At 39.8% G+C, this 18298-nt stretch overlaps 2 protein-coding genes across 3 annotated transcripts in view; both read right to left on the reverse strand.

Moving 5' to 3' along the window:
- LOC138209431 (inactive rhomboid protein 2-like) overlaps nucleotides 1–509 on the reverse strand; it is a 30994-nt gene extending 30485 nt beyond the window's left edge. Inside the window, exon 1 of the mRNA XM_069168013.1 lies at nucleotides 416–509. The gene's annotated coding sequence lies outside the window, so the exon portion shown is untranslated. The remainder of the gene's footprint in view (nucleotides 1–415) is intronic.
- Nucleotides 510–3517: 3008 nt separating this feature from the next.
- acox1 (acyl-CoA oxidase 1, palmitoyl) lies at nucleotides 3518–18257 on the reverse strand. 2 transcript variants are annotated; one of them, XM_069168399.1, is made up of 14 exons: nucleotides 18039–18257; nucleotides 16956–17115; nucleotides 14052–14212; nucleotides 12832–12939; nucleotides 12527–12646; nucleotides 12317–12432; nucleotides 11922–12091; nucleotides 11232–11394; nucleotides 10102–10292; nucleotides 8546–8725; nucleotides 7688–7793; nucleotides 7128–7271; nucleotides 6420–6626; nucleotides 3518–5944 (listed from the first exon to the last, which is right to left on the reverse strand). In XM_069168399.1, exons 1-14 carry the CDS (start codon nucleotides 18145–18147, stop codon nucleotides 5894–5896), a joined length of 1986 nt encoding a protein of 661 aa, XP_069024500.1. In that variant the 5' UTR covers nucleotides 18148–18257; the 3' UTR covers nucleotides 3518–5893. The 2 variants fall into 2 exon arrangements, with proteins under 2 accessions (XP_069024500.1, XP_069024501.1); XM_069168400.1 differs by lacking the exon at nucleotides 14052–14212 and adding an exon at nucleotides 15819–15979.
- Between the last annotated feature and the right edge of the window lie 41 nt (nucleotides 18258–18298).

The following is an 18298-nucleotide window of genomic DNA, read 5'->3' on the forward strand; positions in this document are numbered from 1 at the left end:
TTTACCGTTTCCAGTAAATGAATTTGCGGGCACATGGCGACTATAATTAACTTCAGAGGGACAACAGAAGGAAATCGGAGATGAATAATTGTCTTCCTATGCTTGTTTCCCGGGCGGACAGGCCAACAAAGGGCTTGCAGAGGCTCGTACAGCGTTAGGTGACAACGGCCGTTGGAAGCTAACGATTACATTGGAAATGTCAGTAACTGTGTTAGTTGTGCGATTTAAAACTTAACTAGGATCACACACACGCGACAAACTCACATTTAAAAAGACTGCTTATAAACGATCGTTTTGCGATAACTAATATTTGTTTTTAATGTATAAAACTCGACAACGGCCCCCTAAACGCTGAGACTTAACTTTTAACGGCTTAAACGTTTCAAAAACAAATGAAGAGTCTTATTCCACTCACCTCCGAGAAGAAATAACGGAGTTATAATTCATTAGCAGACGGTTTATGTCCGAAATGCCACGATACTGGAGTTTCTGTCCACCGCCAACACTGTCACTACTTCCCTCTTTCTGTCTTTCCACATCCTCTGGCTGCGGCACCACAGAGGAGCAGGGGGCGGAGTTACGGTATCCACAGAGGAGCGGGGGGCGGAGTTACGGTATCCACAGAGGGGACAGGGGGCGGAGTTACGGTATCCACAGAGGGGCGGGGGGCGGAGTTACGGTATCCACAGAGGAGCCGAGCTGGGCCCGCTCCCCCTTCAACGGCCGGCCTCGTGTGGAGATTACGGCCGAACTGAAGGAGGCTTGCCCGGACCCCCTCGCGCGTTGAGTATATTCCTACAGCCCAGAAATAAATCCTCCCTTTTATATGGATTATTATGTACAGTTAATATAATAGACTGTATAAAAGTGGACATAGCTTCCAAGTCTGAAAAAATGAGGCCGATGCAGAAGTGCTCCATTTTACTAGGCATGGGCTCCAAAAAGTCTCTGGCTCCATAGACTCCCGTTTCACTTTTTTCATGAAATACAAAGTGAATAAAAACATTACCACAAGTCAGTTTGGCGTTGTTCACTTCTTATTAGTTTTCTGTCATCTGAAAATAGTGGGCAACTATCAATTGTTAGATACTCGGCATCAAAAAGTGGTACATCTTGGCGTGTCTGTTTGATTGATAGGCCTGTGGTGCTGTCAGAGATCCACCAGGGCGAGCTTAGCTTCCCTGGGTTTCCAATCAGAATGAGTCCGATCCCAGCTCGCTGCCCCTAACTTGTCCAGATATGGTCACTTCTGGCTTAAAAATGCAAGATGGTGACTGCCAAAATCTGAACTGGAGAAGGCAGTTAACATACCAATGGGTAAAGTCACTGTCGGTTGTCACTTGGTTATTGTTCAATCTGACTGAGAGAAGTGTTTATTTTAAGGGTCATTTTGGAGACTAATTTGTGGCGCTGTTGAACTGTATTGGGTTAAACTGAGAAATTTCTAATATCTTATTAATACAAATCATTTAAATTGGAGGGACAAAATCTAAGGGACACCTCTCAGTATAACCCACTAAGAGCCAACAGCTTCCAGAAGCCCACAGTCCTAGCACTCATTCACTCCTACACAAATATGTGGCATGCTTCATTGTACATTACTGTGCCGAAGAAACAAAACTACATTAGTCGATCTACACAACGACAGTGACCACACAATTGTATGATTTTAATAGTTAAAGTCCGCACATTTATTTGTATCCCTTTAAAACAATTATTTGGGCAGAAAAGAGCTTTAAGCTACAGGTTTACTCATTATCTCATAATGTTTGGAAGTAAAGAGATGACACAATACTTAAAAAAATCATTAGCAATATTTTTACTTTTCATCACTCCTTAGCAGTCACATGTTCAGGTTTGAATTTTTCATCTTCAATCTAGGCAGTGGTGGAAGAGCTATTCAGATTCTCCATTCAAGTAAAAGTACAAATACAGTAATGTACTGTAAATACTCCACTAGAAGTCAAAGTCCTACATAAAAAATCCTAGTAAAAGTAAATGTAGCGACATAAGTATTGGCAGAAAAATATAGTTAAAGTGTTAAAAGTAAAACTGGTTTGGTCCCTCTGACTTATATATCATTATTTATGACATCATTAGATTATTAATACTGAAGCATCAGTGTGTAATCAGCATGTTACTGTTGTAGCTGCTGCAGATGGTGCTAGTTTGAACTACTGTATATCCAGTTTTATATCCAGGGACAGCAGATACATGTAAGGCGTCGTCAGATGATTACTGAGAGAGGAAAGAAGAAAAAACAAAGTTCAGATCCACAAATCTGTTTTCAGTTTTTGGACTTTTTCCCTCATCTTTGATTTTTGATGAGATATTGGATAATTTTAACGTTTACTGAAATTAAACCATGTGAGAAGTTTAGATGGAACAAAATCACTGCTTGGTCGAGATATTAAAAACTTAGAGACATCTAAAAACGTGACTCCAACAACACTTTACTGTTTGTAAGACGCCAGAGGCCAAATAGATTGGAAACCGCTGGTTTAAGTATTAGTTACTGTCCACCGTTGAATCAGGTTTTGAGTTTCGTCTCATTTTTGCCAGAAAACATCTTGATGATCCCCAAGACTTTTGGGAAAATACTCTGTGGACGAGACAGAAGTTGAACTTTTTGGAAGGTGTGTGTCCCATTACATCTGGCGTAAAAGTAATACCGCATTTCAGAAAAAGAACATCATACCAACAGTAAAATATGGTGGTGGTAGTGTGATGGTCTGGGGCTGTTTTGCTGCTTCAGGACCTGGAAGACTTGCTGTGATAAATGGAACCATGAATTCTACTGTCTACCAAAACATCCTGAAGGAGAATGTCCGGCCATCTGTTCGTGACCTCAAGCTGAAGCCAACTTGGGTTCTGCAGCAGGACAATGATCCAAAACACACCAGCAAGTCCACCTCTGAATGGCTGAAGAAAAACAAAATGAAGACTTTGGAGTGGCCTAGTCAAAGTCCTGACCTGAATCCTATTGAGATGCTGTGGCATGACCTTAAAAAGGCGGTTTGTGCTGGAAAACCCTCCAATGTGGCTGAATTACAACAACTCTGCAAAGATGAGTGGGCCAAAATTCCTCCACAGCGCTGTAAAAGACTCAATGCAAGTTATCGTAAACGCTTGATTGCAGTTGTTGCTGCTAAGGGTGGCCCAACCAGTTATTAGGTTTAGGGGGCAAACACTTTTTCACACAGAGCCACGTGGGTTTGGATTTTTTTTTCTCCCTTAAAAATAAAAACCTTCATTTAAAAACTGCATTTTGTGTTATCTTTGACTAATATTTAAATTTGTTTGATGATCTGAAACATTTAATTGTGACAAACATGCAAAAAAAAAACCGAGAAATCAGGAAGGTGGCAAACACTTTTTCACACCACTGTAATTTTTCTTTGCAATTTATCTCCCTGTTGAATGTCTTCATCTATTGAACTCAAAAGGGGATTCTTTTTCGTGGGTTGAAAAATCAATTCAAGCTGGTTACCAACATGATCAAGATAAACACATCACATATTCTTAAATTTTTTTTATTAATATAATATTAATACTTATCAACCGCTAAATCATGTTTAAAATCAAAATTCAATAAAACACTGACAAATTATCCCATAAGTATGCTTAGGAAACAGCTTAGTGATAACTCTGCCCTTACAGCAGAAATGAAATGATTGAAAGTTTGTGTAAATACAGAAATAAAATGATTGGAGCTTCGTGAGAGAACATTCTCCTTAGCTTGATTAAGGAAAGAAAACTTCCTCAGGCACATAATTACGACACAATTCATCTTTCTAGTTTGCAGTGAGGCTTCAGATTAAAGATCTCCCTTTTCATCATAGTGTCATTACAGTCACAAAATTGCAGAAAAACTTAGTACTATTACTTAGACTTGATTGTTCACAAAGAAAAACAAGCGACTTTAGTTTAACAACAGAGCACACATCTAATAATTTTTACGAAATGCTATACTTTAGCTTGCAAAGTCAATTTATCATAGATTTTTCTAGAAATAATTTTTTTTCTGAAACTAATAACAAAAACAGAGAAGCATTAATCAAAAAGATGTGCAGTTTGTACATTATTCATATCAGATATTACAATCATATTTAATTATGAATAATTCAACCAGTAGTAATCACAACAGTGGGTTTATTTAAAGTCTGAAATGTAATTGATTAAAAACAAAAATAAAAAAACTAATCCATCCAGAGGCTGGCTGACCCTTCTTTGTAAAATATCAACCCCACACAGCAGGGAGGGAGAATGCTAATGCACAAACACAGTGCATATGTGGCTCAATAATTGCCAGAAAATAATTCTGCCTGTCCTCACAGGTGCTTTTTTACACACTTGACATACTTTATCTTTCAAAATTATCATCAGAAAGGTTTCGGCCCCACAAACACATTCAAAAGCATGCGAATGCGCACAAGAGTCATCGTTCATTGTAATGGTCCAACACAGACATGAAGTAAAATCAATGATTGGGCCACTTTTCTCAGAAAGTGAGGAATTTAAAACTCCAATGTGCTGAATTTAATCAGAGTCTTTGAAAACCCAAACTCATTCCACAGTCTCACGTGTGCACTTTATTTACTTTTTAAGCCTCTCAGCTGTCCAGTGAGCTCAGCTTCTATTCATAGAGTACAATTAGATGTAACCTACACACTAGTGAGTTGGATTAGTCAATTATGACAATATTATACAGCAACAGATGTGAAAGCTGGTGAGTATGACAATAAAGACAGATTGTCTCACTTTTGAAACTAAAACAGCCACTGGAAGATTTAGTCGTTTTCTTTTCTTGTGGGGGACGATAATGACCAACATGGATTTAAACTGACTACAGCCAATGTTCTCTGCCTAGGAGGAACATAAAACAGACAGTCTGGCCTCCACAGGTTGAATGGTTGATGCTAAAAGCATACATTTTGAGTGAATCAACAAGATTACCTTTAAGGTGCAGTAATCAGAATTCCTCTTATTGAATTAAATGCATTTGCAGATGTTTTATCGAACAAAATGCGAAACAGTTTTATCATAGTATGCTACAGGAGAATCTGTCGAGTGGTAACTACAGGAGAGCTGCTGTGCAGAGTCATATTACACACTAATTCATGGGCACAGAGTTGCCAGACTGGTGAGGTAGAAAGGTTTCATCAACCTTGCGAAATTCTTTCTTGATGCTCACAGCGATCGATAAATGTCACAGACAAATTAATGCCTCTTTAATACCAATTGTGACAATTGGCACTGTGTTATTAAACATGTTGGTCCTTGTAGTCAGGGGAAACAGCCAAAACTGTTAGTTTATTCAGTCGAACATTATGTAATATTCATAATGACATTCTGTTCTTGTTAGAAAAAGAGATGTCCATTTCCTCCTGACTGGCTCACAGAAAGAGGCTTCAGGCACACAGCAGGAAGTGAAGACAAAATGATGAAACACGAGATCCTGTGAAACTTCACAATGGAAATCCTTTTCAGAAAACATGAAAAATCTAAAACTATAAACACATTAGTCTTTTGTTTTTTTTAGTACCGGCAAATGTTTTCGTGATCTCCAAATAATGTAATTATTTCATCAGTTCAATTTGTTTCCATTTCCTTAAATAATAAAGTTTTCTCTCCACACTCTTTTTTTTGTTATCCACTATAATTTGCCCCCATTATTTCTATTAACCTCGAGGGTAGGTTTCCTGTCTACCAAGTCCTTCAGAGAGGCCGAATGTGTTCAGCTGTACTACAAAGAGAAAGACGAGTGGCAAGAAATAAATTGCTAACAAATGGCCAGTGAAAACCATCCTGACATGTTAATGCTGTTAAGCTGGTCCCTATGTGTATGTTGAGTTGAAGGGTCACATCCGGGTGGTAAGGTCCATGGGTCGGCTTACAGTTTGGACCGCAGAGGCTTCAGGTACTTGTGGAAAGACTCATGGACCTGAAGAACAAAAGACAATGTATGAAACAAGTTCTAAGCTGAAATAATGAACAAAATATTTTGTGTTTTTGCATTTCTTCTGATCCATAGTATCTGTTGGTGTGTGGATCCGTCCAGTTATGAAACACTTCCAGCTACAAGAAACCCTTTGCAGATACTACAGCAAGGACGATGTGACACTTTACATGATGCCGACAGCCTCCAGCTGCTGGTTGCGAGCACAGCTATAGCTGCGGATATATGATTATTCCAACCAGCAAAATTACCACAGTTGACACTTACAGGTTAATCTGCTTCTCACATCACCACCGTTACACACTGCTAATATCACTACTGTCACACCAAGCTTCAAAAGAGTTGGCGTTACCTAATACGATCCTTTCGGAAGCCTCAAGAAGATTTGCATGATATAGACAACGAAATCAACAACGAATGAGGACACAACTATTATTCTACTTTGGTGACCCTGACCGACCTCTGTAACGTTGAGAGGTGAGCGGCGAGCCCACTCGAACATGTTCTCATAGACATTCCCATCGTATCGTCCCAGGACCGAGTTCAGCTTCATGTCGTGGACATCAAAGGCATCTACCAGCGCCACGGCGTTGTGCCTCAGCTGAGACAACAGCTCCTTGATACGAATGGAGATCTGCAGCACCTGAGGTACACTCAGCAGTCCAGCCTGAGGAAAAAAAAAATTGAGATGTAGACCTCACTCAACTGCACCAACAGACAGAAAACACATAGCAGTGACATTAGGTTGCTCCTGTAGCAAGACCAAGACATCCTTTTCAGCACATAGAGCATCAGGTCACCCTGAAGTTACAAGAACTTACGACGCAGGACACCACTGATCTACAGATAAACTCCAAAAAGCTTTCATGTCATAAAACTCACCAGGCCGAATAAACAAACATAAACTTCCCTTTTGGCTGGGATTTGATTCTGTCTCATACTGTGAACCAGCTGACCTCTGACCCTTCCGTCAGCCCCACAACGTAAAACTATTCCAGACCACTAATGTCTGCTGCCCTATGGTTGAACATTGGTTGAATGAACATTGCTCCACTTTCACCATCAAGCAGATGGTGGAAGTGGAGAAGCTTTAAACAATATGTCTGCACCATCTACAACATGACTAACAATGGACTATATTGTCTCAACATATTATGATTTTTCTTACCTGTAGGAAGTCTCCAGAGTTCTTTTTGATGCCATTCATTGCGTAGAGCAGAGCGAGGGTTGACAGCACTGAGTGTATCGCCGTGTCTCCAACCTCCCCCAGCTTCTCAGTAAACAGCTTCACTACAACATAGTGACAGTGGGCCTGGAGCCAAACAACAGGAAATGAATGAAGGTAAATTGATCAAATTAGACAGAAAATAAAAATTAAGGAGATGAGTGTGGGTAAAGTTTGACTTATAAGTAGCTCTGCGTCAGTCTCTGCACTTATTGTATCATAAATCCAGGACAACTCTGTCAATCACAAGTCTTGGCATGTGTTAAATTATCTAATGACCATAAAATGTCTTGATGCCACAACCAGGGCGACACAATTTAATTTGATAAAAAAAAAAAAAAAAAAAAAAGATAATTGAACACAAGTAATGCATAGCAGGCTCTATAAGCATTTTTCTAAACAACAAAACTACTTCTGGCCTTAGGGCAAGATTCAAAAGTTGGCAGAGATGCTTTAGCCAATCTTTTTATAGTACACTTTCAAATTCCAAAACCTGAACTTACATCTGAGGCTCTGACCAGGTCGATTGAACTGTTGTTCCAGGCGTCCTCCTGGCTCTTTCTTCTCTGTAACTCCTGCTGGATGCTCTTTGCTGCCAGGTCTACTAGACTACACACACACACACACACACACACACACACACACACACACATTACCAAAAATGATATGCGTGAATGAAAAACATAAAGACGCTTTACACATCCGTAGCTTGACCAACATGCCAACATATTCATGTTTGTCACAATAGCACTCAAATCTGGAATGGCTCTTATGGAAGATCACCATCTTCTCACTACTTGGCTATCATCAATCCAGTTTATATTTTTTAAATGAAAGAATAAGAGATGTGAAAATGTTGAAGGGACCATAAAGAGTATGATGTGTATAAGTGGACAGAAGAAATGGTTAATGCCTTTTATCCTTTTGATGTCTGAACTGGCAGACCACATTTTGTCACCTTTCCCCAGACTGGCTTAATAACTTTTTGTGCTCATCACAGCCGACACCAGCAAATGGATTTAGATGAGAGTAAGGTTGACCGACAGTACGCCGTGATGTGATCCACACAGCGTATCGTGTCATACAGAAAAGGACAAAGGCAGAAATTTGGGGCGACTTAAGCAGGCAGTCTAACGAACTGATTAGACTATGAGGACGACACCTCAGACCCGAAAACATATTGCATAACAACGTGTCTGCTTTTACCCGTCCTTTTTCTGGGCACCACCAAGTAGAAACCAATACCCAATATTTATACAGAATTTGACTAAGTATACAAATATTTAAACCAGAAATGTAAACACAGACATCCGGTCAGACATTAGGTCATTTTCTTCTCAACTGCTTTTGTTTTTTCTTACATTGCAGCTCGGAGTTTGTAGACCTCCACCAGGCTGGTCAGGTCGTTAATGTCAACCACGGTTGGTCTGGCAGCGACAGGCTGCGGCTGCACCCTTCGTCCCTCTGCTTCATTCAGGTACGACACGATGCCGCTCAGCTGCTGGCCTGCTTTAACCTGCCGGTAGCTCTTCACCAGGTATCTGTACAGACAAATGTTGAGGACAGTTAAACAGGTGCATGAGCCAGCAAGTGAACCACTTGAGTTTACATTGATGCAAAGCGGGACTGAAACGCATTATTTCTTGTGGCTATTGTTGCAAAAAGAGTCAATTCCTTCTGTAAGATCGATGATCATCAGTGTAAAATGACAAGTTCAGAAAGGTCGCTTCTATGTTACACGCCCAAAGCTGATGTTCAACACCGAATTCAGTTTTGATAGTGATGTTGTTTAAGTGTTGTAGAATTTTCATAAGGTTCATAAAGAGGAATTAAATGACACAAAGAGAAGGCATGTTTGGTAAAAACACAAACAGCACACACAGCCAATTAGAAGAAAGTAATCATGTGCCATTCAAGCCTGTTGTGATCTCATTCACTAATAATGAATAGGTTGGGATTCATATTGAAAACTATTCCTCCAATTCACAGCACCTTCGTCCTTTGTGTGTACTTCATGTTCTAGTACAGGGGTGTCAAACATACGGCCCGCCAGGGGGTCCAGCTTGGCCCGCCGGATGACTTTGCTAAGTGTGAAAATTACGGAAAGACATAAATTGCATTTCTATGAGAATATGGAGGTTTATGAGTACAAACGTTTTGTAATTTTTTTTTTTTTTAATCGATCCAGTAATTGCTTCAAAAACAGCGTAAATGCGACGTCTGCTCCGGAGGCAGCAGCGCTCGCTGCTAGGGAATCTGCAGAGGAGAGCCCAGGCAGATAAACAGTGGGCTGATGTCTGAGTTTTTGGTTTTTATGTTTCTAGTTTATTGTAGAAAGACCTTAAAATAGGGTTTATCATCCAAAAACCTTCACCAATGATTTAAACATATAGAAGTATTGTCGTTATTATGCCATGATTTTACTGGTCTGGACCACTTGAGATCAAAGTGGGCAGTGTGTGGCCCCTTAACTAAAATGAGTTTGACACCCCTGTTCTAGTATGAGCTCACTGTGTTAGTGAATGTTTCAAGAGCTGTTCACTGACCCTCAGCTGGGAAACAAAGCCACTTTATATTAAAAAAAAAAAAAAAAAAAAAAAAAGAAGAAGAAAAAAAGAAAAGAAAAAAAGACAAAAATCACATGCCAAGTCTTAGAAACTCAGTGGCTTACCTTTATAGTACCAGTGATACAAAACCATAAACACTATCACAGGGATATAAAATGTGCCCCATGTTTGGTTTTGCAATGGGAGGAGTGAGGGTGTGTCTCCTGCATTTGTAGAGCTGCTGTGCATTTATGTCTGTTTTTGTCTCTGCCATTTGAGTACCTGTGCTAACAACTGCACAGCTCAGGATTTAGCTCGTTAGGCTTGGTCCTAATTTGTGGTCATACATGTCAGTGCGATGAGTGGTATACCTGGCAGTCTGCAGCATCATGACTGTGTTTTCTCCCTCGTAAGTGCAGGTCGGGGTGAAGTCGACGTAAATGTCGGGCAAGGCACTGCTTCGAGAGTAACCGTGGCCACCACATGACATGCGGCACACTTCGATGGCGGAGTTAGTTTCCCATGTGGTGAAGGCCTTCAGACCCGCAGACAGGGCATGGAGCTGTAGATTGGAGGGAAAAGAGGCTGAAAATAGCTTCCTACAAGCATAAACACTGGGCAAAATGTGATGTTTATTTAGTTTGACTGTGCAAAAACTCAATACTATTTTTTATAGATTAGATTTCAGCTCGACTTTAAACCCATAAATTCATCCTATTTAAAAAAAAAAAAAAAAAAAAAAAAAAAAAAAAAACAGCATTCTAATCACAAAATGTAATTTTAGTTTTAATGAGATCACCGTACACTGACTGCATATACATAACTCATAGCGCTGTGAATTTTCCTTTTTATTCATCCTTTTGTTTTCTAGTTGAGCACGGACTTTGTGTTTGTGACAGAGGTTTTTACAGGGCGACCCGAACGCCTAAGTGGTTTGGGTCCATAGCAAGGCCGAACTCTCAGTTCAGCTCATGGCTAGCTGCACCTTTGCTTCATGTCAATCCACTGGTTACACTCATTTCCTGTCGAGTTCTACTACAACTACCATAAAAACAAATCTCAAGAAATTGAAAAAGTTAATTATACATTCAAACAGATTGAGAATTATAACTGCCGGTAGGTAGTTATAATAAAGTAACTACCTACCTACCTACCTGCCACAACAAAATGGCACTATCAATTGGAAGTAGTAAAGACCGTGTAGCACAGACCACACAGACCAAGAGACTGAAGCCTGTGTAGGCAGTATATAGAAGCACAGTAACCTGCCAAGCTGTGTCTGCTTTCACACTGACAGACCAATATGGATATCATTGAACAATCTAAATTATTAAATCAGTGTTTGCTGGTACCATAAACTTTGTTGTCTTGTGTCTCCCTAAAAAATGGTTTAGAAGATTGACACTTGTCTACATCTTAGTCAATAAACATGCGTCATCTTCAGTCAGGCAATCATCATTAAGAATACATCACATCCTACATTTGGATGCGTGGTCAGTACCTCAGGCAGCTCACTGAAGTTGCCCTCGTTGATGTCTCCTGTGATGCGGTGGTAGGTCTGCTTCATATACTGGCCAACAAAAGTGAAGCCATAGGCCATGGCCAGCAGAGGGAACAGCTTGTACTGCTGCGTCTGGTAATCGAGGATCTGAGGCTCTGGCTCTCTGTGAAACACAAACACACAGGTTTTAGTTTTTGTTGTCTTATAAAAATGCTGCTATCCATTGATAAATAAGCATCTGGTAAGAGATCAAATCATTCGAAAACCAGCATTATTTAAATTTTTTGTTGACATTATGTTGATATTTCTGCAATTTATGACACTGACCAGGGAGACTATCGTAAATTTAATGTGCCGAGTACTCCGTTAGAGTTTACCTGTCCAGATGTTGTGAATATTAAGATCCTAGTTGACATATATTCACTTTTCTGTAATTTACCTCACATACTACATATAAATGATCTGGTCTGTATGGTCCATAATGGTTCCTATTTTTGTACTAAACATTATGTTCTTGGGAAATAATATACTGTCCCCAGTAGTACAAACTAAAATCTAGTTTTGAGTCCTACCACGTGGTTGTAGAAGCACAACCATAAGCATATGTTTGTTTTTACATGGTACTTCTGGATTATGTGACATTTGTGCAACAGTTGAAGTGATTTTATGGACTCAACAGTACTGACTGACCCCGCCCGGATTTCAGACTGGTGACGAACAGAACTGTAGCGGATGGCGATGATGCAGGCCTTGGCGAGGGCCCTGGCTGACTCGCCTACGATCATGGAGCGGATGAACACCATAGTGCCATAGGTCAGCTTGGCACTTGGTGGCTTCGCATAGGTTCCATCTGGCGCCACCTAGTGGAGAGACAGAGTCAGACACTGAGGATGGAGGTGCTTCAGGAGCTCAAGATTCACTGTAAAAGCAATTTACTGGGTGTAACTACACTGGCAGCAATCCTTTCACAAAATAAGTCAAATTTCAGAAAACAACTATGTAACCAAATTTAAAACTTTCTTAAATTCATCTGACCGCAGTAAACCAATTCTGTTTTAAAGTAGCTACTCATATTGTCACATCACCTTGGCATATTTCATCAGCATGTTCTCCCGGGGGATTCGCACATTCTCTAATTTCAGGAAGCCATTGTCAACTTCGCTGAAGCCAAACTTAGGGCCGATGTCTCCAACTACAATACCTAAGAGAGGCGGAGAAAAAGAGACGGTAAGCTGGAGTGTGATAAAATAAGACATGCATACTGTATCCAGGGAGACATGACAGACTGTGGTTACCTGGGAGGGGTTCATGAGTGTCCATATCACGGATGGGTACAATGAAGGCATGCAGACCATGGCAGTTTCCAAGACTATAAAGCTGGGCTAAAACTATGGCATGATTTGAGGTCTTTCCAACTGTTAAAAAAAGAGAGAGAGAGTGAGGGGGTTAAACTAGTTTTTTCTGAATGTCTATCAGGTTCTCTCTGCCTGACAGCACTACAACATATTTACAGAAATTCTATTAACTAGTCTCATTATTACATTCCTCAGTAAATGTTCACAGAAATGTTGATGCTGTGCAAAAAAAAATATATACTTACGTCCTCCGGGCCACCATTTGATGGAGGTGACAGTGGGACTGTTGAGGACAAACTCCTGTGTGGCTGGGTCATATGTGGCTGTGGTCTCCAGCCCTCTGAGGTGAGTGCCTACAGTGAGACAACATTCAGTGTCAAAGCCACCCAAACACACAGAGCTGACCACTAACATTAACTGACATGATCAAACTGAAGATTAATCAATCAGAATAAAATAATACTTGCACATCAATCATAAAAGTAAAAAAAAAAAAAAAAAAAAAAAAACAGAACAAAATCTATTTTAGCCCTGGACAGTTTGAACTAACCATAAATTGGTATCTGATCTCATTTCAATTAAAAATAAAATGGATTAAGCCACTTCAAAGAGTCTCAACATAAAGGACTTAAACAGTGTAGCTTGTAGGTGTTTGACAGATCTTAATAGATAATGATAATAATCATAATTTATTTTGAGGAAAATAAATTTGTGCCCCGTCTATAGCATGTCATTTAAACAACTTTGCATCTAGTTGCACCGGTCTGCAGCCAAAGACGGGCCCCAATCCATGTTTAAAAAACAAACAATAAAAGAGGATTAGTAAACACTAAAAAGGTTGCTAACATAGCAGGAGAAAGAGTGTGCCGGAGAGGGCTGTCAACAGCTAATGACCGACAATTGTAACGGCGTGAACATGACACAGAAAAAACATTTTTGTACAAACAGACCTACCTTCACAGCTGTGGTCACCATTTCTTCTGGTTTTGAAAAGTAAAACTTTAAACTTGTTCAGTGAGGCAACAATTAGTGTTCAGAGAAGTCAGTTTTAACATATTGTGAACAAAGTTGTGCTCACACAGCATATTTAACTGTATGGATGATTACAATAGTTATGTTGGTTGCATTCTCATCATGGAGAGAAAATCTGCTTAACTGTGAATTCGTTTATGACCTTTGTGACATCTCGTGCAGCTTTACTCATGTCCAATACAAACAATAAGAAGGGTGTTAATCATATATGATTATTAACAATTAACCTTCTCAAACAATTATTAACAAAAGTTTAGTATACATACATAAATGACAGCTCAACCAGTGCTGAATACAACATAACATTTGTGCATGAGAACAAATCAGAAAACTGAAAATGCGATCATTGCTGCACAATTTTTAGGTGTACCGAGAATGCAACCGAATAATTCCCGTTTGTTGACAGTTCAGTCTGTAAACACTGCCATTTTACCGTGGCCCATCTCAGTCTGAGCGTAGGTGCCGATGATCTGCAGGTTCCAGGAAGGCATGAAGAAACGGTCCATTTGCTCTGAGGTGGCCTGGTTGAGCAGTGTAGGCAGGAACATCCCCAGATGGAGATCCAAGGGCTCTGGCCTGTCGGGGTGCACACACCTTGGCCACGCAAGATAGGGGCAAACGGAAAGGCAAAGCAGGTGGTGATGTGAAAAGGCAAGATGAGAGATCAAAAGGGAACCCATTTTATGAAAAGTTCAACCCAAAGTGCAGATGAGTAAGAGAATGATGCAATGATTTATCCACAGGAAGGATTGTGGGTGAGAATTGATATGGTTCAATTCAGGAAGTGTGGGAGGAGATAAAGACAGGATATGCAAGCAGGCAGTAAGGACAGAAGTGACAAAGACAAATTAAACACCTCATGAGCATGACATGCATACTGGAATTGCTGATTTGATCACAAAGGTCAGAACTGATTTAAAACTCATTTCACTTCCATTTAAATTTGTCTTTGGTAGCCAACAATACATAACACCCTAACACTTATCAGGTATTTACAAGACTTAAGACATAAGCTGACCAAATCACAGCTTAATAGTTCTGTATGAAACACCTGGTTTCTCCTATAATTATTTAAACAAAGTGGTCACATGTAAAGTTCTTGTCGGTATTTTTCATTGTTTTCTAAACAATGAACTGAGAGTGATAGATAGTGAAAGTCAGCTGCAGCCTTGTACAAGTGGTCAAGGGCACATAACTTCAATTCAAGGTGTTGTCGAGGATTCTGGCCCAGTGGTGGCCAAAACAAAAGCAAAACATGCATTAAATGGAGGGCAGTCAGTCCCAAACTTTCAGTGTAGCTTTGCACAGACAAATTACAAACTCACACGAACATCTACTTGGCTTTGTTACAAAAAGGCAACAAACAAAGCTGGCTTGGCCTACATTGTCTCAACACAGATTTGCCAGCCTCTCATATTACAAAGAGACATTAAGAGACCCCATTATAGTCTCAAGGACCACATATTTCTACAGCACGAGACCACTTCTTTTGCCTTTGATGAAAGACTAGATGAAAAAGGACAAAAAAAATATTCTGACCAGTCTGAGGTTTCAGTTGCCTCTAATTTATACAGCAACTTAAGTTCTTCACCATTTCTGGTCACTCAAGATGTCAAGAGCCAAACCAAAGACAAACGAGACAATTAAGACTAAATTATTGATTAGAATTAATGTAAACTGAGCTCATCATTTGGATAAAGATTGAAAGCAATGAAGACATCACTTAAATTGCATATAAAAGGAGGAAAGACAGAGTAGTGAGTAGGAAAACATTAGAACTACCGGGTGTTGGTTGGACGAAACAAAACTATTTTATTTTAAGATAATACTAATCTTATGAGGTGTAAGGGGCAGCCAATAGTAAAACCACGTTAAAAAATAACATGGATAAACCCACAACAAGGCAGAAATTACCGTCTCCTGTTAGAACAACATGTAACGTAATCACAGTTGTCAGGACACACATGCATCTACTTTGTATTTTCTACATGATTTGGATCTGTCAAACACGTACAAGAAATCTACATCGCTACTCTTTATACTTTTTATTGCAGATTTGTCCTTTTTTTGTTCCAAATATCATTTTGGTTAAACATTTAAAAACTCAAATGTGAATTTGTGCTATTTTAGCACAGCACAATGCAATCCTGTTCAAGGGCCTGAGGCAACAATCAAAAAAATAAGTTTATGGCTAACTGACCGTGACCCATCTCAGTTTGGGCATACGTGCCCACGGCCTGGTAGGACTCTGCCAGAGGCAACCATTTCCTGGCCTGCTGCTCGTCACACTGGCTGTACAGGGTCGGGAGGAACATGACAAAGTGCAGCCCCATGGCCTCAAGCTGGTTGCCCCTGGCTATACTAGGTGAAGGAAAGGTGCAGGATACACAACTGAAGTTCAGATTCACTGTTAGACATTAGACAACTGCTTTATGTGCTGATTCACTGTTATGGATGCCCTGAGAGACTGTGACATAATGGCTGAAGTCCAAGGTAATCTCCTGCATACAATTATGTGAGCTGTTTGGAGATTGATACTTATCATTTATTGTTGTCTGAATATTCATTCAGCCGTTTGAACAACTAACTAAGTCTGCAAGAACAAAGCACACTGAAAGTTTGAATGAAATCTCAATAAAAAAAAAAGTTGCTTTTGTGTCAAAGTGCAAGTTTACACAGTACATGTCTAACGACTAAAACCATTTTAAGAACATCTGTAGACTGTAAACTAACATTTGTTTGATACTGTCAACAAAACAAAGACATGGTTCATGAAGGTGGCCCTTCTTGGATTGAGACATAATTACATTACAGTGCACTGTACAACAAGAAAAAAGCCACAAGCTTGCGTACACTGTGACATGTTATTATCGTGGATGAACTTTGCTCCACAGTATTTGTTTGCTGCACAGCCGTACAGACAGGCACAGATTGTTGATCTGGTTACAGTGTATATTAACTATTTATCCAAAGTCAAATTCAACTGACATTTTGTATGTTGTATAGTCACCTGAAATGTATAGACCATCCTATTGCTTAGCTGTCAGTCACATGACCGTAACATGGTAATGGTTGATCCACCAAATGGGACCAATTTGTGGAAAAAGATTGATCAAATGTAATATTACAATGGAAAGAAATGTCCCTTTAATGTGTGAATGACTCACATTATCCATTTTAATTTGTTATTCTTTTGATACTCCTCAGTCTGCAAATGTGAGAGAAAGACACTTTATAAGACTAACAGTGCATTTGATTGTGGGTGTGGGTTGTTCTCCCTCAGACTTGTCTGTTTTCTGTATGCAAGAGTTAACTGTGAGGTTATTTTACCACATACTTCTTGTAGTAGTAGATCTCCTCTGGGTCAGCGATGCCATACTCTCTGAGCTTCAGGATCATTTGAGCACTTTTTCTAACAGCCTGGTCATAGCGTTCACTGCGGGACAGGAAGTTTGGGTCCATCTCCCTAAAGTCGGGGTCGCTGAAAACCAGTGACTCTACAGTGGAGAGTGGAAATTGAATCAGAAACCATACATCCATTCATTACCTAAGCAACGCCACTTCAATAGCTTCAATAGAGGGGGTGGATCCTATGAAGTTTCTGAACTGAATACATAATATACAGTATGCATTCACTGCCAGTCTAAAAATTAAAGCCTTCATTTGCTCTTTGAACCAGGATTGTCTCTTCTGGGAAGAAGTCTCAAGCTCAGCAGATCTTTAGGATTTCTGATGGATGCACCTTTTATTGTTAATATCAATCAGTGGTTTCTGACCTTAAGATGAGACGTTATTTCATTTATCTGAAGAATGGCCAACAGAATGTAAAAATTACAAATACATGAAAGCTGATTTCAGAATATATGCACGCGTGAAAAAGCTTATACTAAGACGATAAATTATATACACACACACACACACACACACACATATGCATTTGCACTGGGGGAAAAAAAAAAAAATCTTCCTTTGTGCAGATATGCAAATAAACATGGTCTGTAATTTACATATCACCATTTGACTTGACGGTACCTTACTAAAGATACCTCGTGTGTACAGGTGCCTAAATTACGACGTCCAACAACTGTGACGATGTTTGGTAAACGCCACTGAAGCCGAATTTACCTCTGGAATATGCCAAATCCCCAAAACATATCTAACTTTAGAAATACCATGTAAAAAGGTACGATACGTGCAAAAGTTTTCTAAATAACATAACAAAATGTGGTACAATACCGGACACTGGATGTTACCTGGTGCTAACGCCCCCTTAGCTAAGAGCTGGTGAGAGCTTTGTCGGGTTTAATGTTCACTCCTTTTTTTTTCTTCACAAGCTCTTTCTAAGCAAATATCGTTACATTTGGTTAAAAGTGTCGAGAGTAAAGAGCACAATAAGACGAGGAAGACATTTCAAACTCACCAATTTCTCGTCTTCTTTTGGTCATTTCTGGGCCCCCGTCCAGAATATTAGTCATTTTATCGACGTCAAACGTGGCGCTTTTGCGCTCTTTCAGAATATCAGGATTCATGGCTCTGTATCGGGCTGGAAGCAAGAGTTACAGTGAAAATGTGGAAACCGAATACGTCCTATCACTTCTTATCCTCCTGTAACCTGACGGGACTCCTGAAACGGCCTCCTTCTAACGCGCAGCCGCAGAGGGGTGGAGGCTGACAGGTCAT

Source organism: Embiotoca jacksoni, unplaced genomic scaffold (assembly GCF_022577435.1).
Source record: "Embiotoca jacksoni isolate LCO1_2020_lvr unplaced genomic scaffold, fEmbJac1.0.p SCAF_4, whole genome shotgun sequence".
In the NCBI taxonomy this organism is placed as follows: Eukaryota; Metazoa; Chordata; class Actinopteri; family Embiotocidae; genus Embiotoca; species Embiotoca jacksoni.